Source organism: Mustela nivalis (genome assembly GCF_964662115.1).
Source record: "Mustela nivalis genome assembly, chromosome: 1".
NCBI lineage: Eukaryota > Metazoa > Chordata > Mammalia > Carnivora > Mustelidae > Mustela > Mustela nivalis.
In genome coordinates, this window is record NC_139020.1 from 210,826,278 (window position 1) to 210,849,324 (window position 23,047).

At 57.1% G+C, this 23,047-nt stretch overlaps 1 protein-coding gene across 10 annotated transcripts in view; it reads left to right on the forward strand.

The window, feature by feature from the left end:
- The first annotated feature begins 4,161 nt into the window (after nt 1–4,161).
- EVI5L (ecotropic viral integration site 5 like) overlaps nt 4,162–23,047 on the forward strand; it is a 28,466-nt gene continuing 9,580 nt past the window's right edge. For 4 of the 10 annotated variants that reach the window (XM_082691776.1, XM_082691782.1, XM_082691780.1 and 1 more), the window contains exons 1-10: nt 4,162–4,341; nt 15,428–15,611; nt 16,751–16,940; nt 17,342–17,566; nt 17,670–17,744; nt 18,317–18,442; nt 19,829–19,972; nt 20,159–20,248; nt 21,334–21,431; nt 21,514–21,574. In XM_082691776.1, coding sequence (XP_082547902.1) covers nt 15,460–15,611; nt 16,751–16,940; nt 17,342–17,566; nt 17,670–17,744; nt 18,317–18,442; nt 19,829–19,972; nt 20,159–20,248; nt 21,334–21,431; nt 21,514–21,574 — 1,161 coding nt within the window. In that variant the 5' untranslated portion in view covers nt 4,162–4,341; nt 15,428–15,459. The remainder of the gene's footprint in view (nt 4,342–15,427; nt 15,612–16,750; nt 16,941–17,341; nt 17,567–17,669; nt 17,745–18,316; nt 18,443–19,828; nt 19,973–20,158; nt 20,249–21,333; nt 21,432–21,513; nt 21,575–23,047) is intronic. The other 6 variants (XM_082691779.1, XM_082691778.1, XM_082691781.1 and 3 more) reach the window with 3 other exon arrangements.

The window sequence follows — 23,047 nt, forward strand, 5'->3', positions numbered from 1 at the left end:
CGTAGCCACCATGGAAAGCTCTTCTGTTTTGGAAAACTCAAAGAGCCAAACACAGAATTACTCTACGATCCGGGAGTTCTATTCCTAGGTAGCAAGCAAAAGAACTGAAAGCAGGAAGTCAGCTAGATATTGGCACATCCGTGTTGGCAGCAGCATTATCCCCCAAAACTGGAAGATGACTGAATGTCCATCAACAGAGGAATGAATAAACAACACATGGTTCGCACATACAATGGCATATTATTCAGCCATGAAAAAGGAATATAGTTCTGATACATTCTACAACACAGGTGAACCTTGTGAACTTCATGCTGAGTAAACAAAGCCAAACATGAAAGGACCAATATTGTATGATTCCACTTATATGAGGTCCCTGGAAGAGGCAGATTCATAGAGACAGGAAGTAGAATAGAGGTAACCAAGGGCTGGGGACAGGGGGAATGGGGAGTTAGTGTTTAATGGGGAACAAGTTTCTCCTTGGGGATGATGGAAACTTTTGGGAAATAGATAGTAGTGTCGATGCACAACACTCTGAATACACGTAATGCCACTGGTTTATAGCCAAGCATTATGTTAAATGTATTTCATCACAATTAAAAATTTTCCAAAAAGAGGGGTCCCTGGCTGGCTCAGTCAGTAGAACATGCAACTCTCAATCTCAGAGTCATGAATTTGAGACCCATATTGAGCATGAAGCTTACTTTTTTTTAAAAATGTGGTTTTTTTAAATTTTTTTTCAAAAAAGAAAGTCACAGTGCCTCCTAAGGTCTAGGCTTAGAACTAGCCCAGCATTGGGGTGCCTGGGTGGTTCAGTGGGTTAAAGCCTCTGCTTTTGTCTGGGGTCATGATCCTGGGGTCCTGGGATCAAGTCCCTTGTAGGGCTCTCTGCTCAGCGGGGAGCCTGCTTCCTTCTCTCTCTCTCTGCCGGCCTCTCTGCCTACTTGTGATCTCTGTCTGTCATATAAATAAATAAAATCTTTATAAATAAATAAATAAAACTAGCCCAGCATCATAAATGCTGGGCTAGTTCGTAAGAACAGGTGACAAGCCAGCACAGATTCAAGTGACAAGAAAACAGATTCTACTTCCTCATAAAAGGAGCCACAGATATTGTGGCTTTTTTTTTTAACCTCTCTCTCTATGAGACAAATGAGGTCTAGGCTGACACTAGTCAATGTTCATAGCAAATGACTTTTGAGTCCAAAGTTTAACCCAGAAAAAAATTTTGATCGTGCTAAAATTTGTTATCAGTGAAACACTGAGAGAAGAGTCTTTTAATAAACTCAAATGTGCAAAATTTGGCTCTGGAGAAATGACAACCACACACCAAAAAAAAAAAAAAAAATCACAGCAGTAGATTTAACAGTTGGTAAAAATTGGACAAAATGAGCCTGATTAATGAATCGAATGTTTCAAAAAAAATCACATGGGAAAAAAAAATGTTCCTGATAAAGATGATTTCAATCAAGTAAAAATGAGCATAGAAAAAAAAATTGAGAACAGTTTAGCTGCACTAAACAGAAAAGTGATCCAGGAATCTAATTGGCTAAATGCAGTTTGTGATTCAAAAGTATTTTCCAACAGAAATGTGTTGGATTTTTTTTTCCACTGTGCTTATAAAAATGGAATCAAAGTGTCCCCAGAATAAAATCCTCCTTTGTGTGAAAATGGCAATGTGAGGACAAGAGGGTCAAATGCGCGGTGCATCTTTCTTGGGTTTGATTTTATTCTCCAGGCACCAGATGCTGCTAATCTCCCAGGCAAGGCCCCAGAAATGAACTGGTGGTGACCCCTTTCTGGGGCACCCTGGACCCCACCCAGACATGTGACTCTATAGACCCCTTTGTCTCTCACATCCCTGCTACCAGTCGGTTTTTCTGTTCCTGGGAAGGTGTGGTCACACCAAACTGTTTTTCCTTGTGGGGAAAACCTCTAGAAACCCAGGTAAACCCCAAGACTTTGGCCCTTATGATGGCTCCTCAGTTCCCCACACTAAGGGACCATAGGCAGCCAACATAAAGGTTGTCCCTTGCTGGTCACTGGATCCCTACCATGTCTTGCTATTATTCTTACCCTTCTGACTTAAGGCCCACCTTGGCTTGCATTTCAAACCACCCCCATGCAGGTCTACAGCACCCCCCCAAGCCCACCCAGAAATCAGGGGACGATGTCGATGAGAATCATTTCAGCTTCATACTCTGCAAATCCAAAGTCACCTTATTACTTTGTCAGGACTATGAAATGGCCAGCAGAAAAGCTGACTTTTAAAAAAGGGAGGTAAAGATCTGTTCTTAAAAAAAAAAAAAAAAAAAGAGGGGCGCCTGGGTGGCTCAGTGGGTTAAGCCGCTGCCTTCGGCTCAGGTCATGATCTCAGGGTCCTGGGATCGAGTCCCGCATTGGGCTCTCTGCTCAGCAGGGAGCCTGCTTCCTCCTCTCTCTCTCTCTGCCTACTTGTTATCTCTCTCTGTCAAATAAATAAATAAATAAAATCTTAAAAAAAAAAAAGAAAAAAGAAAAAAAAAGGGAGAGGGGATACGGGCATGTGGGGAAAAGGAATGCATTACATTTATTTTTACCACTGGAGTTTTTAGAAATATGTTTTGGGGCTTTTCTTACAGTTCCAGAATTTTAATAGATGCAATGTAGATAGTAAGAGATAGATTCAGAGAGTGAGGCAGGGGCAGAGAGGATACACAGTGGCGGAGAGGATACAGACAGAAGCAAAATGCAGATGGAACAAAGTGTAGACAGAGGCAAAGAGAGATGGCCAGGGACAGGCTGCGAACAGATGTCAGCCATTGCTCCCCCACCCAGATAGAAGCCCCCCACCCAGATAGAAGCCCCTAGTACTTAGAAGGTTGAGGTCACAGACTTTACAAGTCCGGGACACGCCCCCGGCTCCATCCCAGCCCTCCCACACGCATTTCTGCCTCCTCATTTTCAGGCCCCGACCTGAACTTACAGTGTTACCCTCTCTTCTGTGACTGGGTCCTTCCCTGCCCCACCCACTCCAGGGCCCACCCCTTGGGGTGGAATCCTGTCCTCTTTGCTAAGTCTGCCGTGCTGTCCGCGACTGTCCCTACATGATCCTCTCCAGCCTGAGTGACACTCCCCCGCCCTTTTCTTCCCTGTTGAGAGTCTCGGGCCCACCATTCATTTACTCATTCATTCATCAAGCATTTATACTTAGTTCCCACCAGCCAGGCCCCTCCTCAGCAACGCTGGGGACCCCGGGGAGACCCGACCTAGGCCCTGCATCACCCCCACCCGCGCCCCACCCCCCAGCGGGAGGATGGGAGGGCCGGGTAAGCAGTGATGACACAGCCTGATCAGAGTTTTGACGGGGGATCATAAGGCACTGTGAGCCCCGGAGAAGACACTCAAGCAGGCCTAGACAACGTTAGGGGACGGGCCTGAGCCTTGGACGTGACCCCACCCCCCACAGCCCCGCCCCCGGCACCGAGCCGGACTCAAAAATGCGGTCGCATCACCGCCCCCTCAGCCTGCCAACGCCCCTTCTCAGACCCAACCCATTAGCCTCTCCCTTACTGGCCCCGCCCCATTGTTGGTCTAGGTCACGCCCCCCTCAGCCCCTCCCCTGTTTCATTCAATCCGGCCTCAAGCCCCACCGCCCGGGAGGCCAACCTAAAACCAATCTCATGATCCCATTGGCCAAGCGGTGTTATTGCACCGCCTTCCATCAGTGTTATTGGGTCCCTAGGTGTCAATCTTCTTTATAGAGCCCCAACAGTTGCCATGGCCGAGATTTGAGGGGCAGATAATAATGGACGGCTCAGGACGGCTAGTTATTGGGCAGAAAGCCCGGCTCTGGGCGGGGCTTAGAGCCAAACGCTTGGCTGCCTCAGTCTGGGGTTCTTCAGGGCCGCAGCCTTCCCTCAGAGACACACCCCTCGCTCCTTGTTATTGGTGACGCCAAGTGTTGCTCAACAGCATTCCACATTTCGATAGGCAAAACCACCCGTCCTTCACTGCTTTCCTAATTTCAATTTGCTTCTCCCCTTAGAGGCGGCAACCTTCTGGCCGTAGCCAGGGCCCTCCTCACGGAATGGCTACGGATTGGCCCGGCACCCCGTCACTCCTGAATAGTGGGCGGAGCCAGAGTGTCTGGGGGCGGTGAATTGGCTGACTGGACCTCGGGGGCGGGGCAGCCGCTCCTGTCAGCGGGTGAAATGGCAGCGGCAGAACCGGCGGCGGCCGCGGTCCCGGGGGGCGGCTGAGGGGGCCGGGCCGGGGCTGCGGGGCGAGCAGCACGGCGGAGATCCAGCGGCGCGGCCCGGGACAGTGAAGCTCGGCACGGCGATGGCGGCGTGCTCGGCGCAGGTAGGCAGGCGGCGCGGGCCCGGCCTCCCGGGCCCCTTCTCAGGCCGGCGGCTCCGCGCTGCGGCCCGCGGGGGCCCGACAAGACCGGGACTCGGGCTGCCTAGCCACGGAACCCGGGCTGGGAGCCCTCGGCACTCCCGGCACGGATCCTGGCCGTCAGTCTTAGGCCCAGGCCCCCGCCCACCCTCGTTCCGGATGCCTCCGGACCCCTCGGGGCCCCTCCCCTGGCCCTTCCGGGCGCCCCCTCCCCCATCCCACCCCTTCTCCAGGGTCGTCACCCCGCCCGCGGCCGTGACCCCCGCCCACCCTTTCCATAGACCCTCAGGACTCCTCCCAGACCGTTCAGGGCTCGCCCAGCCCCCACCCCGCAGACCCGCCCCCCAAGGCGCCCCCCCTCGCAGGCCGAGGACCCCCCCGCCCCGTCCGGATCCCTCAGGACCGCTCCCATCTGCAGACCCCTTGCCACCCCATCCCTCCCCTCACTTCTCATCCCATCTCTGGGCCCAGACCTGCCCCCAGCCCCAAGGCTAAGAGCCTCAGAACCCTACCCCTCCCTTCCAGCCCCGCAGGACCCTTCCCCTGGCCTCTGTAAATCAGGATTCCTCCCCGCAGGCCTCCCCTCAGCCTGCTGGCCCATCTCTCACCCCCCGCAACCCCATGCCCAAGGGCACGGGCGGCGGTGGGGGGGGATCACTCCTCAGGCTCCTCCCAGTACGCTCCAGCAGCCCCACACACATCCCTGAGTCTGACTCGTCCCCAAAACCCACCTCCTGCTCAGGACCTCCCAACAGATATTCGGAACCCTCCTCAGGTGCAGAGGCACGCATCTTCTGAGAGCCGCACGCTCACACCTGTGTGGCCCCCCCCCACACACACACACACTCACATCTGGAAGCCAACAGTTCTCAGAGAGAGAGATGGCTGTGAACCCTGGACAACTCAGACACACAGACATCCAGGAGCCCCTGATCTGCCGTGGGCACACGTGCACGCACACACACACACACACACACACAGCTACACTTGGATCCCCAGCACACACACAGGAACTCAGACCTCCAACCCAGACCCAGACAGTTGGGCCCTCCCTCCCCCCACACACAAACACACACTCTCTCACACACAGGACTCCTTGCACTTTCACACACCTCCGAGGATCCCACCTGCCCAGGTCCTCCTGTGGTGCCCAGAGCTCCCAGCTCAGGCCTGCTCAGAGACATGAGCTACCCGCCCTGCCCCAGGCAGCCAGCCTGCTCGGCCACACCAGCCTCCCTGACCTCGTATCCCCATCGGGGCCCGGAAAGGTGGCAGGGTGACTCAGAATCTCCCAGCACCCCTGTGGACACCTGCCCCGGGCCTCTTCCCCTTCATCCGTCTCTCCCTGCTTTGCCCTTCTTCAAAGGGAAGGGCACTCACTCTCCCTCCTACACTGAAGTCTCCCAAAGGGAAGCACAGGCTGCCCTCTGATTGATGCCACCCCCTGGTGGGGAGGGGGAGTTCAGGCTGCTCCCGAAGTCCTACCGGACTGGTAGGACCAGCATCCTGACCCTGTCTCGCCCGCTGGCCTCAAGTGGCAGGGCCTGCACCATTGCCGGGGGCAGCCCCGGGTAGCCCGCGTGAGTTCCTTCACCCACGACCAGTGTGTCATGCCTAAATGAAACGGCTTCCTTCTCTCCTGGCATTTGGGACCCGGTGGGGCTGGGTTGGGGCTTGCCAGAAGCAGACAGCTCTTTGTTAAGGAATATTTTCAGAGGGGAAGAATGTGCTGAAGAGGCTCGGGTAGGACACGAGCGAGGAGTCAGCTTGGTTTTTCCCTTGGCCGGGCTTTGACCAAGCCGGAGGACCCATGTCCACCCACCTTTCCTGGTTCTGGTTGTGTTGGTCCTCCCCGCCCGTCCTGCCGCCCCTCGGGTGCAACCTGTGGGTTCCCCTGGGCTTTTGTGGTCGGCCGCGGGTGGTTTGGAAGCAGCTGCAGGTGGCTTGGCCCTGGCACAGGCATGAGGATGGGAGATCACGGAACTGGCGAGATGGTGTGGCCAGGACTGCAGGGAGTGAGGAGGAGCCTGAGTCCCAGCTGTGCAGAATCCAGACCAGTCCAGCCCCCAGCACTGCCTGTCTGGGATCCTTCGAGCCACACAAGCAAGCCTGGAAAACCCCAGAAACACAAGCCCAGGCTTCTTTGTGGATATTCTGCAGTGGGCTCTGGATGGCCCCGGGAAGAAGCTCCTGTTGGCTCAGGGCCTCAACTTCTCCATCTGGAAAATGGGGGGATAAATCCTTAGAACCTTGCTTTGTACTGCAGGGGAGCCCACGAGGTTAGGATGTGGTCCTGAATGTCCCTTGGGCACCGTGGGGGAGGGGTCCGTGGGGTCCAGCAGGGCAGTCACCCGTCTATGGGTGCTAGCAGAATCCTTGGCCGTCCTGGTCCCCTGGTTGTCATTCGTTGACACCTCACTGGATAATGGCCTTCTTTCTGCAGCCAAGCTGCATCTCAGGAAGCCGGCCCAATTGGGGGCTGAGAGATGGGCTGTTGTAGGGTTTGTGGCCACACAGAAGCCTCCCATGGGGACAGAAGGTTGGAGGGGCCTACTTGCTGGCAATGCCCTTGCCTCATGCACACCTCTGACGCACAGACCCGGGTAGGGAGAGGCTCATTCTGCCCAGTTGGCTGAAGGGAGGAGTGGTTGAAGACTCCTGAAGGTCACGAGGCGCACAGGAAACAGTCTCCACAGCCTCCCCAGGGTGGGCCCTTGTGCCGATGCAGTGAGGCCCAGAAGGCTCTTCAGAATAGACAATGAACTCCTTAGGAAAACCCAAGAAAGCGCTTGGGAAGAGCCTATGCGAAGGATCAGTGCACTTTTACCCGAGGCTGGGGGTACAGGCCTCTGTCTTTGTCTGCGTGCTTTGAAGGGGGCGGGGGGGGGCGAGGCGGAGAGTGATCTCAGTTTCTTCTGGCAGAATACTGATGCTGGCTTGTCCAGGGAAAGCCCCACCTGGTGCCGGGAACGGAGTCAGGTGCTGGGGTCTGAAGGCAGGTCACACATGGTCTCTGTCCTGCTTCTAAAGACCCTCTTGGGTCTGATTGGGCCCATCCCGTATGTCAGGCCCAGGGCCAAGCACCATTTACGTATTATCTCATTTAATCCTCCAAACCACTGGAGGAACCCAGATTCCAGCCTGCACCCTCACCATCACGGCCTGCTGCTTGCCGGGTGGGAGCACGGGACAGAATTATACCCAGCATGCCGCGGGAGTGCAGGAAAGGGTCCGGTGCGGCCCCGGGGCCGTCAGGGAAGGCGGAACAGGGATGATGGATAGGCCCAGAGAGGAGCTCACGGGGCGGGCATGGCAGGCAGAGTATTTGGACAGAGGCTTACAAAGCTGGAGCAAGCCTGGTGCATCCAGGGAGTCGTGCCTTGTTTGGTGGGCCTCATCCCATAGGCCCTGTGGTCCCGATGCGATCCATGGGTCACACACTGTGTACCCCTCGCTGGGAAAAGGGACCTGTAGTTGCAGGAACTCAAGAGAGGCAGCAAGCCCTACCCTGCCCAGGGGAGTGTGTAGCACACATGTTCCTGGAGTTAAACAGCGCAGGTGAAGGGAGTAAGAACAGGCTCACTGGAGCCAGGGGAGAGATCTCTCTCAGAAGACCCCCTCAGTGCGACTCACCTGCCCTGGTCTTGCCTGGCTCAGTGCGCTGGGGTGGGTTGTGAAATGGTTTCATTGAGGTGCGCCTCGCACACCACCAGCCGACAAGTCCCACAGGGGCAGGGAGCCTCTGTTTGTTCAAGGCTGAGGCTCAGGCGAGTGGAGGGCACACAACAGGTGCTTAGTAAATACTTGCTTCATTTTAGGATCTGACAGTCCTCCCTACCCACCCACCTACAAAAGATGGCCTGGATCTCTTCCACAGAAAGAGGCTGACCCATCCGCCTCAGAGAGCTCCTGAAGGCAGGGCATACTCATCTCACCCCAACCTCCTGTCACCTGGCCCAGCGAGACTTATCCACTGACACAGGCAGCAGGAAAGACACCATTCTGGCTTTAAAGAGCCAGGAGCCTGTGCAGGATGCCTCTTCTCTTATTCACCTGTCCCTGGAAGGCTTATAAGGGCTTTCAGTTTTCTCCCTGGTCATTCTCAGGGATCTAGAGTAAAGAGAAATGAAGGATTTTCCAGGAAGGAGCCTGTTCCCAGCAGTAGATAGGAAGTTGGTGGTTTCACAGGGCAGTAAGCATTTTTTTTTTCTTTTAGGCCAGAAGGGATTCCATAGATCATAATGGTCCACTTCCCAGATTTTAGTCTGAAGGTAGTTGCTGCTACTACTATTTCCAATAACGGTAATTATAGTTTTACCACCCTTAACCTTTAAAGGGGGCCACCCCACTGCGGGAGGGCCTACTGCGGAAGAGGTTTGTTTATTCGTTCCACAAATATTGTATGCCTGGTGGGGTGCTGGACTCTGGGGATCCAGTGGTGGCTAGACAGCCCCTGCTCACATGGAATGTTCCATCCAGCAGGGAACGAATACCACGGACCAGCTCCTGTCCTAAGAACGTGACAAGTTTAGCTCAGGTATTCCTCCCAACAAAACCTGTGAGGCAGGTACTATCATTAGCCCTGTTTTCAGGTGAAGAAACTGAGGTCAAGTGTATCGCAAACACATGCACACACACACACATGCACACACACATGCACACACGCACACATGCACACACACATGCACACACGCACACATGCACACACACAGCCAGGCAAAGAAGGGACACAGATATGGAAATATCCAGAGCACAGAAGAGTAGGTAGGACTGGGGAAAAGAGAGGGGCAGACAGCCCTGAATTCCAGTTGCTGTCCTCGTTATCCAAGCTTCCCCATCAGCTGCTCCCCCCTTCGCAAGGAAAAGGACCCAAATCCCAGGCCATTTCCCCAGGACTTGCAATAGCCAGGACCACGGTAGTTGGCCTACACCGTCAGTCCTGGCAGACTGGGCATATGGGGTCACGTGGCATCTCCAAAGACATCTGGTTCAGAAATGAGTCTGTGTCCCCCGTAATCATTAGAAGTAGAGGATCAGAAGCCAGGGGAAGGGGAGGTAGGGAGCCAAACTGAAAGGAAACTTGGGGTCTTTATTCCTGTCTCTGAAAATGCCAAGTTCTGCAAAATGGCGCATGCGCACACCCTCACTCCCTCTCCCTGTTGCAAAGTAATGACTGTGCTTTACTGAGCACCCGGTAAATTGGGCTCTTGTGCTTTATGTATATTGTTTCTAAAGTAAAAGAATGCAGAGAGAGCAGCAGCACAGAGGATCTACTTAGGGCAGAGACTCTGGAGTCAGAAATCCAAATGCAAAGCCTTCCTCCCTGTGGCCTAGTCAAGGGGTCCTGTGAGTGTCCCACTCACCATGGGACCTCGCATGAGTTACAGCCGGCCTTTACTTTTCTGTCTACACTGACACAGCGTCTTTGTTTTAAATTATTTTTAAAATCAAGTTTATTTTTTAGAACAGTTTCAGATTTGCAGAAAAATTGAGAAGACAGTAGAGGGTTCCTGCAGACCTCACACCCAGCTTCCCCAATTAGCAACATCTTCAGGTGGTCTGGTGCATTCGTTATAATTAACAGACCGACGCTGATACATTAACTACAGTCCACACTTACTCAGCTTTCCTTAGTTTTGTCCTAATTTCCTTCTCCTCTTCCAGGATCGTATCTGGAATCCTGCATGACATTTTGTCACCAATATTTCTTAGGCTCTCATGGCTGGGACTTTCCTATTTCTGATGACCTTGACAGATTTAAGGAGGACTGGTCAGACATTTTCTAGAATGTCCCCTGATCTGGATTTGTCACATGTTCTTCTCGTAGTTAAACCGGGATGATGTGTTCTGGGGAGAAAGATGCAGAGGTGACATGCCTTTCTCAGCTCATCATGGGCCCTGGCTCTCAATATGACTTATCGCTATTGATGTTGACCTTGGTCACTTGGCTGAGCAGCACAGAAATTTTTATCTCCGTTCACTCAGCAAATGTTAATTGAGCACCTACTAAATTCCAGATGGGTTAGGAGCTTGGAGTAGAAAATTAAGAAGATAGGTCCTTGCCCTCAGAATGCTCATGACCCAGCAGGGCAGACAGGCCCGTATAGAAGGAACTGCCATGGACTGTGCCTAGGGCTGAAGTGTAGAGGGCAAGTATTTTCAGAGTGAGAGAGAGAGAAGTGAGCCGTCATGCTGGAGGTGGGGTTTGATGGGAATGATGTCACTGAAAAAAATTCAAAGCAGGTGTTGCAGGATGCTTTTCCGGCAAGAGGGCACAGCATGTGCGAAGGTACAGACAGGAAGAAGCAGGGGGTCCTGGAGGGCTAAGCACATGGGGCCGGGATGAAGGAGGAGGCAAGGGTGGTAGGACTGGGTGCACCAGGTGAAAACATCTGGGCTCCATCACCAAGTAGGGATTGGCTGAAGGGTTTGGGCAAGCAGCAGGAGAGTAGCGCCAGGCTTGGCCTGAGCAGGACCATGGGCCCAGCTAGTTCCGTGTGCAGCAGGAGCAGGCGCTGGCTTTAGTCAGGGGAGTAATGATTTGGACGAGCATCTCTACACCAGGGACCAGGAGGGTCTTCCTAAAATTCAAGCCCAGTCAGGCTCCTGCCTGAGCCTGCAGGGCCCTGTGGGAGCCTGGCCCCTGCAGAACTCTCTAGTCTTTCCTGAAGTGGCATGCCTCCCTCCTGCTTCGGCACCGCCCTTCCTTTGCCAGCCCAGCCCAGCCCTTATCATCTTTTTTCTCAGTTATTGTTAACATAACATAAAATTCACCCTTTTAAAGTGAACAGGTCAGTGGGTTTCAGCATATCCACAACGTGGTACAACTTCATCACAGTCTAGTTCCAGAACATTTCATCACTCCAAAAAAGAAATCCCGGGTGCAGGTCTCCCTATGCCACCCCCCCACCCCTGGCAACCTCTAGCCAACTTCCTGTCCCTATGGATCTACCTATTCTGGACATTTCTTACTCAAGGCAGTCATGTCACTTGTGATTGTCTGTGTCTGGCTTCATTCACAGAGCACAGGTCTTTGAGGCTCCTCGACACGGCAACATGTGTCAGAGCTTCCTTCCTTTTTTATGTTTGAATCATATTCCAGTGCATGGATGGACCGCACTGGGCTTATCCGCTCATCCGTTTCAGGGGACATTGGATTGTTTGCACTGTTCAGCACGAATGACACTGCCGTGAAGGGTCACGTGCAAGTCTCCACGGGGATGTATGTTTCCCATTCTTCTGGGCAGATACTAGGAGCAGAATTGCTGGGTCACATGGGAACTCCATATTTAACTGCTTAGGGAGCTGCCAGATGGTGTGCCACTCTATCTGTTCTTTGAAGCATGTCTCTCAATCTGTAAGAGAAAGCTTGGATGATAGTTTCTTACTCTCGACACCCTGAGCGCTCGGGGCGGGGGGTGGGGGGCGGCAGCTCCGTCCATCTTTGCTCACTGTGGTGCCCGGCATCTGACAGGCATTCAGCAAACATTGGTGCACGGGCAGGTGGGTGCTGTTCCTCAGATGTTTCTCAAGTGCTGTGTTGTAGGCTCCGTGTGGGGCACCACAGAAGTGGGGACCCAGACAGGGGCAGTTCTTGCTCTGGCAGGGGATCCGAGGGAGATGTTGGGGGGCTGGCTGGCAATCTTAGACGGTGCTCAGGAGAGAGGACAAATGCATTCACACTCATACACCTCTATATACGGAAAGGAATCACATATGTGGTCACTGAAGACTCGAGAGCAGCTAGCAGCCTAGTCTCTCTGAGCTAGCTGGAAGAGGACTTCAAGAAGGAGGAAGTATGAGTGGCTGCGTCCAAACAGCCCTAGAAGGAAAGGGAAGGGAGGTGGGAGACATCCAGCAGCTGGACCTTTCTGCCCCCCTGCCCCAGCTCCAGCTCACTGGTGTTCCTCTGGGTTGACTCAGCCTTGTAAGCCATGGGCCACGCTACAAGGGTGTGGAGGGTGGTAATGCCAGCGGGCACAGGGGTAGGTGGCCCACTGCCCGCTCTGCAGGGTCCAGCGCCCCCTTTAAGTGGCTGAGGGGAACAGAGGCAAAGGAGATTGAAGTTGAGGATGCCGAGAGGCCGGAACCTCAGACCTAGTGGGCCTGTGTGTGGATCTCAAAGGCCTGTGGCCCCCTAGCCCTCGAGGGTGCCTGCCTTGTCTCTGTGTCTCTGTACCCACCCAGTAAGGGCAGGAGGGCTGTGTAGTTAGTGTCTCATCTGCCTCTTTCTGCTCTGTATCCCTGGGCCTAGAACAGTGCCTGGGCCTCAGATGGCCCTCAGCGAGCATCAGGGAGGCAACGGGCCACCCACAGAGCTAGGAGGGCAGAAAGCCAGGGTCCATCCCAATCTACTGAGTCCCGAGGGTGACAAGATCTGGTCAGGAAGTGTGCATGCGTGTATGTGTGTGTGTGTGCATGTGACAATGTGGGTGTGAGATGGTGTAGATGTGTATGAGTGTGCATGTATCTGAGTGTGTGTCTGCATGTGTATCCATGTGCATGGGTGCGAGATTGTATGTGTCCGTGTGTGTACCCACATGCCAGAAAGTGGTACAAGAGTGCATGAGTGTGAGCACATGGGGTGTGAAATAGTGTGTGAATGTAGGTAAGTATGTGTGGGCGTGTGAGTGTGAATTATGAGTGTGTGAGTGTGCACAAGGGGTGTGTGTGTGTGTACATGTGTGCATCAGGAGGATGGCTTCCAAAGCCAGGCTGTGTTTAGTCTGGCGATGAGTCAAGAGAAAGTTCCTGAGGGATCAGAAGATTCTGCCTCTCAGACTGCAAATTTCAGCCTTATGTATTGAATCAGTTTTATTTCCTGTATGAAGTTCACATGAATATGTGATAAGCAGCTGAACAAATCCCACTAGTGGCTGGCCCCTGGTTGTGTTTTTAAATCAGAAACCCAGAGCTGAACCATTCTCTTGGGCCCTTTGGGGGCAGCAGTGGGAGTGCCAATGCACTCCAAGGCTTGGATCTCCCGGGCTCAGCAAGGACATGGTGGGCCCAGACCACTACCCTGGCCACATGTGGTCTCTTTCCCTAGAGCCCCCCTCCCCCAAGCCAGCTGTGCTTAGGAGGCTCCAGTCCTCGCCTCCACCCCATCTTCCCCACCTCCCAAATCTGACGTCGGGAAACCCACACTGTCTTCCCAGCCCCTCCCTGCCCAGAGAGATCTTTCTAGGTCAGCACTTCTTGTCCACAGCCCAACTCTGCCCTGGCTGGTCACAGACTTTGACCCTGCAGAGGGCCCCAGAGTGGCCCCCACTGTCCACCTCTCAGAAGAGATTAACTAACTCCTGGCTAGACGGTGCACAGTGGCTTGGTCTTTGGGCCAGTCATCCCCGGCCAGCTAGGCGATGAGAAGGAAAAGTCTTCCAGGTCCACCGGCATGGGCCACTTGGTTTGGACCACTCACCAAAGCCAGAGTCCTTGGCACCCAACAGAACTGGAGAGCCTTTGGAACCCAGAGGCAGGACCAGTGGCCCCAAGGAGCCACAGAGACCAGGGAAGGGAGGATTTCTGGGTACCCTACAAGGTGGGAAAAGGATGCCCACCTCCCCTGCGCCCATGACAGTGAAGCACAGGGAAGGAAGCTGGAATGAAGTGCATGGCCAAGGTCAAGGCCAGCCAACCTGTGGGGAACCTCAGGTGTTGGTTGGGGTCAGAGGGCCCCTCTGTGGGCTGAGCTGTCAGAGCCAGGTCAGGTGGGGTCCAAGGGCAGGAGTGCATTCGTGGCTCAGACTATGCGGGGCAGTAGGTGGGTGTGAAGGAGCCCTCCAAAGCGACAGCCAGGGGAGCAGCATTTTCTTCCTGCCTCCAGGGCCCTGGAGACCCCATCTTCTTACACCCTTGATGCTAGCCTGGGCTTACCAGAAGCATGACCGAGTAGAAGGAACACCACCCTGGCCCCTGCCTCCGCTCTTCTAGCCATTCCCAACCCCTAAACCCTCCCACCGGGGTGACGCCAGCTCCTGCCCACAGTCCTCACACCAGGCATAGCAGAACCCTGGAGTCCAGCTAGACCTTGGCCTTGGCCCTGGCCCTGGTATGAATAAAAATGGCCAGCAAGGAGGGAGAGAGCAGTCATTAAATATCACTGTTCTCCCATGTTACTCTGAAGTCAGTCCCACATGATCCTCTGTCTTTGGAGACTCAGAGGAGCCAAATGGCCGGCCCAAGGCCTCACAGCTGGTTGAGGGGGAGCCACGGTTCAGACCCAAGTTCGTTGGAGTCCAGAGCTTGGCTTTCGGCCTGGTGCTGAACTGCCTGTCCTGAAGCTGGCAGGAAGCAAGAGGCCAGTGTTCTAGAACCCCCCCAGGAGGGTGAGGCCAGACCATCCCCAAGAAGAACAAGACAAATGGGCCTGGCACCCACCCGGCACACAGCAGACCGCCGTCAGGGTACTGATGAGAGCCTGTGGCTCTCTCTCTGCAGCCACTGGGGCAGCTTCCCAGCACTTTGATGCGCCCATCCCTGGCTGCCCAGCCCAAGGGGAGTCGGCTCTTCCGGCTGTTGGCAGCAACGGACAATTAACAGTAGGGAATAATTGCTTCTGGCTGTGCCAACAGCCCACTTCAGTTGATGAGATGGGGAAGGTCAGATGCCGATGCTGGGCTCCCGGGATCGGCCACAGCCAGAGACAGGGACTGAGGCTATCAGAAGGGCCACTGAAGCAGTGGCTTCCGCACCCCCAAAGTCTGAGTGACAGGGACTCTTGGCCCGTGGCCCTGCTGAAGACTCAGAGGGGTCAAGCTGAGACTTGGCCTTCATGCCCAGGGACAGTAGGACAGCTTCTGTTTCCGTCCATACAGCTAGACACAGGCAGGGCTTCTGGTAGGTAGCGTCTGGAGTGGAAGGAGCCAGCTCGGCCATCCGCTGGGCTGGAGTGCATGGGGATGAGGGGTGCGCCAGTGGACAGACCAGCGATGGGAAGCCCTGGGCGGGGAAACGCACCCAGGTGAGCAGCAGGCTCAGCGGGCCCAGAGCCGGCCGGACAGGGTAGGCATCCCACCCAGTGCTGACCACGTGTGTCTCTGGTCCCCAGACAGAGCTGTGACCTGGCCCTGCTCACAGCCGATGAGCCTGTCCACCATGGCGAGCCCCACTCTGAGCCCCGACTCCTCATCCCAAGAGGCCCTGTCGGCCCCCACCTGCTCCCCCACTTCAGACTCTGAAAACCTCAGCCCCGATGAGCTGGAGCTGCTGGCCAAGCTGGAGGAGCAGAACCGGTGAGTGCGGGCCTGGGGCACACCACGCAGCCTCAGGGGTGCAGCTGGGACCCCAAACAGAAGTTAGAAGTTCCTGGTGGCCCCTCACGCTCAGAGCTGGGCCTGGCCCTGGGCAAAGGCTCGACAGGGGTCCTGTGTGTGGTTCTCTCACCCCTGGAGGAACAGTGTCCCCAATCAGATGAGACCAAGGTTGCAAGAGGCCGTGTGAACCCGGCCTTTGCTGACTGAGCCCCTGTTGGATGGAAGAGCAAAGCCAGGCCTTCCCACCTTTCTCCTCGGCTCCTCCCCGTTTTAAAATGTGGGTGTTGTTGTTATTATTATTCAGATATGACGAGGACCACAGTCAAGAGTTTGTTACTCATGGTCCCTAAGGGGGTTTGGGAGTGGGGGATCACCTTACCATGTGGGGCTAAACAGGAAAGTACCAGGATCAGTGGGGGGTGGGGGGCAGAGGGGGTGAGGGAAAATGTGCTGTGGCTTCTGCAAGAAGGAACAGCAAGGCTGTGTGAGCAGGTAGAACACTGGCTGGTTTAAATAATCTTACCGGTCTCTGGGGTGGGGGCTAGCCCTAGTTGTCTGCACACACACACACACACCCGCCTGGGGGCATCAGAACAGGAGAGACCATCGGTTTGTGGCTTCTAGACTGGCTGGTCTGCATAGGAAAGGTGCACTGGCAGGCAAGTCCTTATCTCTAGGAATCTGCTAGGCCTGCGTGGGCGGTCCCTCCACCGGCTGGGAGGCCCCAGATGTCGGAGCTGCGGGAACACTCGCAGCAGGCTGCCCCGCCAGTGGCTCGCCCTCTCTACCCCGGTCTGTAAAGCCCAGATCTTAACAACACCTGCCCTGCTAGGCTGATAAGACTGTCAGCTCATGCACATCTTCTCAGCCCAGTGCTAGACACGGAATGGGACACCAGGAAGGCAGCCTCTCCAGGGGCCCCGGAATAGGGGTGCGGCTTAGAGAGTTTAGGGCACCGGCCAAGGTCACTGGCCAAGAACAATTTAGACCCAATGCCTGGCAGCCTCTGGGGCTCCCGGGAGGAGGGGCGGGGCGCCCCACGGCGTCACTAGAGGCCCGGGGCTGCGGCGGGAGGTGCCCGAAGCCTGGGCCCGCCTCCACCAGCCCTCCCTGCCCAGGCTCCTGGAAGCCGACTCCAAGTCCATGCGCTCCATGAACGGCTCGCGGCGGAACAGCGGCTCCTCACTGGTGTCCAGCTCCTCGGCCTCCTCCAACCTGAGCCACCTGGAGGAGGACACTTGGATCCTGTGGGGCCGGATCGCCAACGAGTGGGAGGAGTGGCGACGCAGGAAAGAGAAGCTGCTGAAGGTGGGCGGAGCCTGTGAGGCGGGGCGGGTCCAGCTGAGCCCCTTAGCCCCCGGTAGCCGCCCCGGGTCGGGTCGGGGTGTTGGGGGGGGGGGTCTTCCGGGGTTCGAGGGCAGAGGGCAGCGGTGGAGATGAGCCTTGCCAGGATACGGGCGGGACGAGGCACGGGGTGGGAATGGCGAGACAAGCGGCTGTCACGCTGGCGTCTCAGGTACCCAGCTGTCTCCTGCCCTGCTGTGTCCGGTGCCCGGCTGGGGACAGCACATTAAGTGGTGTGGACTCTGCGGCACAGTGGCTCCCCCAGCTCTGGGCCGCGGGCGAGGGCTGGTCCGGGGGGCCGTGGGGAGGCTGCCCCAGGACAGGGTCCAGCCCAGCCTGCCGCCCCCGCCCCGCCCCGCTGGCAGGAGCTGATCCGCAAGGGCATCCCGCACCACTTCCGGGCCATCGTGTGGCAGCTCCTGTGCAGCGCCACGGACATGCCGGTCAAGAACCAGTACTCAGAGCTGCTCAAGATGTCCTCGCCGTGCGAGAAGCTGATCCGCAGGGACATTGCCCGCACCTACCCAGAGCATGAGTTCTTCAAGGGCCAGGACAGCCTGGGCCAGGAGGTCCTCTTCAACGTCATGAAGGTGAGGACTGGAACCCTCGGTCCTCACCCCCCCACCTCCCCCACTCCCACCCCGTTGGTGTTGGCCTGCTGGGGTGGGCCCTGACGCGTGTGTTCCCTTTCAGGCGTACTCCCTGGTGGACAGGGAGGTGGGCTACTGCCAGGGCAGCGCCTTCATCGTGGGCCTGCTCCTCATGCAGGTAGGTGGCTGGGGCCAGGCTTGTGGCAGGAGCAGTGTTCCCTCCACCCAGGGTCTTTCTAGAGTCAGAGCTTCCCTCTCCATGCGTCTGTGACTTCTGCCAGTCTCCAGGCCAAGCCACCAGAGGGTGGGCGCAGAGAGGCTGGCCACCGGCACCATCCAGGGGCTGAATCTCAGGCAGGGGACTTAGGTCAGCCTGTGTGGTCTTGGATGGGCTGAGGGTTTCCTCCAGAGACCCCAGCAGACTCAGGAGGCGAGAATGGAGACAGCTGGGGGTGGGGGGGACCAGAGGGTGTCTCAGTTTGGGCTCTGGACTTGGGCAGACCTGGGCTTCAAGTCCCAGCGCCACAGTTTCCTACCAGGCGGCCTGTGGCAGGTGACCCTGGCCTCAGGAGGGTTCCCATCAGTCAAACCCAGGTGGCCATACTGACCAGAGGCCCGTTAGGAGAGTCTGGGCCGCCCCCGCAGTCCCTGTTCTGTAAATCTAAATGGAACAGAAGCAGGCGAAGCCCTGCACCCCAGGGCCATAAAAAGAGTGGCGAGCACCCCTTCCAACCCTGCCTGTTCCCCCAGATGCCCGAGGAAGAAGCCTTCTGTGTGTTCGTGCGGCTGATGCAAGAGTACCGCCTGCGGGAGCTCTTCAAGCCCAGCATGGCAGAGCTGGGGCTCTGCATCTACCAGTTCGAGTACATGCTCCAGGTGGGCGCGGGCCGGGGCTGGTCTGCACCCTCCCACCCCTGTCGGCCGCACCCACAGGTGCTAAACTAGGGCAGCCCCACTTCCGTCTCTTCGACTGACAACCCCAGGGCCACGAAGTCGCCTGCATGTTCCAGTTCAGAAAGGGGTCCTGTGCCAGCGAGGCTGTGGGGTACAGGCCCGAAGGGGGCTTCCGGGGACTGGGCGAGGGCCAGCCATGGGTAGTGGGGGCTCCTGAAAGCGCGGGGCTCCCGGAGCAGCTAGGGCAAGAGGGGTCAGCCTGGCTCTGGTCGGAAGCACCCCCGGCCCCCTCCCTGTCTGCTCCCCAGTGTGACGGAAGGAGGGAAAGTGTTGTCTGCCTGCCTTTGCTGATACTGGAGCGCAGCCTTCTCTGTTTATAAATAGCAGCCCCCGCAGGCCCCGCCCCTGGCTGGCAGACAGAGATTGGGCGGGCGCGCGTGCGTGTGTGCGTGCATGTACGCACACGTGTGCGCGCGCACAGGGCCCGCTTTAGAAGCTGGTTGCCTGTGGGGCTGTGTAGTTCTGCATAGCACTGGGTAGCAAGGTGCTGTTGCTGGAGGGGACCTGGTAGTATTGGCAAGCCGGTGGTCTGGGCCACAGAGAAGAAGCCACCTGCCCCGGGTTGGGTAGGCAAGGCCATCCACAGTGGAGTAGGGGGACAGGCCCAGAGAACCCTGGGCTGTGGGACGAAGCCCCAGGGCGGGGGGGCGGGGGGGGGGGACAGCCCTAGAGTCTGATCTCTCTTTGCGAAGGACATGCAGGGGCTCCTGACACCTTGTCCAGCCTTAGTTTCCCCAATTTCTGTCCCTTTTCAGCAGTCTGAAGTTCAAGCCCATCAGACCCGCATCCCCTGGGCACTGCTGGGCACCAAGTGTGATGAGGGGGCTGTGGGTGGGCACAGCGATGGCGGGTCACACAATACGGGGTGAGCTGCACTGGGCTCACACCGCACCCCACCCTCGCTGTCTGGGTGAGCTGGGGGAGTGACCTGACCACATAACCATCCTCCTCCCCCACCCCGAGCCTTAGAGGCTCCCTCTTGAGGCAGTGGTGGGGATCCCATAAGTAACTGTGCCAGCACAGGCTCCCCGTGTGTACTCAGCCCCCTCCCCACCGGCTGCTACTGCTACTGCCACCCCTGCCTGTTTCTCCACCGCCTGCCACGCAGAGCTCTCGGGTGCTTCAGCCTCACCCAAACACAGTGCCAAGGGCGCACAGAGGAAGGGAGCCACAGGCTGCCCGGGGCGGGCCAGGAAGTCTCCCTGGAGGCGGGGGCACTGAGCCCCCGCACTAGCGGGGGGAGGGGGCCCACTGTGCCCTCAGCCTCCTCATGGTGCCTGGCCTCCTCCTCCCACCCCCTCGCCCCAGGAGCAGCTCCCGGATCTGAACACCCACTTCCGCTCCCAGAGCTTCCACACGTCCATGTACGCCTCGTCCTGGTTTCTCACACTCTTCCTGACTACCTTCCCGCTCCCCGTTGCCACCCGTGTCTTTGACATCTTCATGTACGAGGTGAGGACCCCAAACACCGCTTCCTCTCCCAGATACCTGCCGTGGGAAACAAATCCCAGCCAGGCCCAGGCTAAGGAAGGGCCAGGGCTTGGGGGAGGCGGGGGGGGGGGGGGTATCAGAGCTCCTCCCAGCTGCTCGCCCTGGGGGAGCAGGATGACACACTCGCTGCCATCACCCCCTTTGCAGGGCCTGGAGATTGTGTTCCGGGTGGGCCTCGCGCTCCTGCAGGTGAACCAGACAGAGCTGATGCAGCTGGACATGGAGGGGATGTCCCAGGTGGGCCAGGAGGGCCGGGTAGGGTGGGATTCCCTTACACCAGGGGCACCCGGGCAGGTGAAGCCCTCCTGAGAGATGGGGAAGGGCCTGGCCTCACGGGCGGAAGGTGTTCCTGAACATCTGCCCTGTCCCGTGCTTCCCGGAGGCCTTCCTGGAGGACGAGGCGGGCTCTGAGGAGCAACCTGGCTACTCGGGGGTCAAGAGGAAATGGTGGAAGGCCCAGGCTTGGGCCAAGCCCCTGGAGGTCCCACCACCTCCTTCCTGCTCTCAGCTCTGGGTCCTCCAGGGTCTAATGGGGCAAATAGTGATAGTAGCCAGATTGCAAGGCCTTGGGTGTGGTTTCAGCCCCGGCAGCTGGGCCAGGTGAGAGCAACGGGGCGGGAGTGAGGAGCCCGGGGCAGCTTCACGCCCGCCCTGCCGGCTGGAGGGGAGGCCAGCCTGCTTTGCCGCCATATCCCCATCAGGCAGGCCCCTTCCCCTCCCAGCATCTAACAGCTGGTGCTTCAGGGAAGAATGCACAAAGGCCACGGCTGTGTCCGTGAACACGGGCATCCATTGTGTGCAGCTGCCAGAGGGGGCCAGCTGGGCTGGGTGGCGGGAGCCGGCCTGACCCTGAACCGCAGCAAGCTGTGTCCTCCACCGGCGCCAGTGCTTAACCCTTCGCCCGGGCTCCCTGGGCCCAGGCAGGCAGGCCGGCCACCAAGGGGTCTTCCCTCCGCCTTGCTCCCATGGCCCTGATTCCTCCTCTCCCTGCCCTGGGACAGCGATAGGACCCCCTTCCTCTGCAAAAGGCCCACCGCCACCGGGCCTCCAGCCGGCTGCAGGAGCTGCTGAAGCCCTGCTTTCCTTTCCGGGACAGAAGGCAGTCCGGACTGCAGGCGCTTGCTTACCCCCCACAGCCCGCGCACTCACTTGCTCCACATGCGCTGACAGAGCGCCCACTGCAGGCTGGACCCTGAGCTGGGACTTGATGTCCCTGGCAGACCGGCTCCTCCTGCAGGGAAACAGGGTACAGCAGGGCTCTGCCCCCCCCCCCACGAGTCAGGGCCTGTGTGTCAAGGATGGCCTGTGCCCACCCCCGACAGTACTTCCAGAGGGTGATCCCCCACCAGTTCGACAGCTGCCCGGACAAGCTGGTCCTCAAGGCTTACCAGGTCAAGTACAACCCCAAGAAGATGAAGAGGTCAGTACCGGGAGGCCAGGGTGCTGGCAGAACGGGGTCCCCGAGAGTGGGATGGTGACCACAGCGGCCCTCCTGTCCGCAGGCTGGAGAAGGAGTACGCGGCCATGAAGAGCAAGGAGATGGAGGAGCAGATCGAGATCAAAGTGAGTCCCCAGGGAGGGGGGGCACAGCGACAGGATGCTCTTGGGACGCAGCCTTGCCCAGGCCGCGAGCCAGCCTGTCCTCAGAATCTGAGGCGTCCTCCCTCCGCCCACCTGTCCCTTCATCCAGCAGCAGGGCCCACCCTGCTGCTGGAGACCCGTCCCAGGGCTGGGGGTGCAGAGAAGGTGGATAGGTCCCTGCCCTCATGAGACCCCCCAGTTACAATGGGGAGATGGTTGGGGAACCCATAGGTACAGAGTCCGGACTCCAGAAAGTACTCTGGGTAAAAACATGCAGGAGAGAGGTGGAGCTGACCCCAGGGACGATCGCTCCAGGCCCACAGAGTCCGTGCAAAAGGCCAGGTTGCAGCAGGCCTGATGGAGTCGAGGAATGTCAGGAAGGCTGGCTCGGTGGGCGGAGCCCTGGGGTCCGGCCGGCAGGAGCCAGGTGCCACAGGGCTCCCCACCCACTGTGACCCTCCGACCCTCCAGACTCTCCTCCCTCTCCTTTCTGCTTTCACATTCCACACGTAATTTTACTTATTCATGCAACAAGCATTTATTAAGCACCTACGGTGTACCAGAGTCATAGGAGACTGAGGCCCTGCCCCCCTGGTCCAGTGAGAGGAACAGACACAAATACATAACCCCTGGCTTTGTCCTCTTCAGGGACAGAGCCCCACAGCAGCTGGGACTAGAGTCCCACAGACCAGGATTCAAATCCCAACTCGACCATGGACCAGCCATGTGACGCAGGAAGATTCACCTCTTTGAGTCTCAGTGTCCCCTTCTGCAAAATGGGGATAAGATTTGCTCTGCTGTTCAAATTATTATTATTTATTTCTATTTTTCTTACCATCACCACTATCAACATCTCCACCTCCTTTAGAGAGGGAGGGGCACCTGGGTGGCTCAGTCAGTTACATATCTGCCTTCAACTCAGGTCATGATCCCAGGGGCCTGGGATCGAGTCCCATATCGGGCTTCCTGCTCAGTGGGAAGCCTGCTTCTCCCTCTGCTTGCCACTCCCCCTGCTCTTGCTCTCTCTCTTCCTCATAAGTAAATAAAATCTTAAAAAAAAAAGTTTCTAGAAAGGGAGAGGCAGAATCTAGATTAGAATCCAGGTCACCTGCCACCCATACCTGAAGGGAAAGAGACCGTCTGTGTCCTGGCCCCGTTTGTATGTTTTCCAGAAGTAGTTTTGTGTCCCAAGTTTGCAGGCGTTCCCCTTTCTCAGAAATGGTGGCTTGACTGATGCACCAGTCCAAACTTGTGTGCCCGTCCTGCTCATGCAGTCATGGGCCTGCCCCCATCTGGTGACAGAGGACCCAGCAGTAGGTAGGGACACAGCAGATACTCAGACTACATGCCCCACCTGGAAACTTCTCCTGAGAGGAGCCTGAGAGCCCACGGGCTTAAAGGATCCAGGCAGATGCCTTGTCCCATGGCCCTGCTCTTTGCTCTTTCCCTGACAGC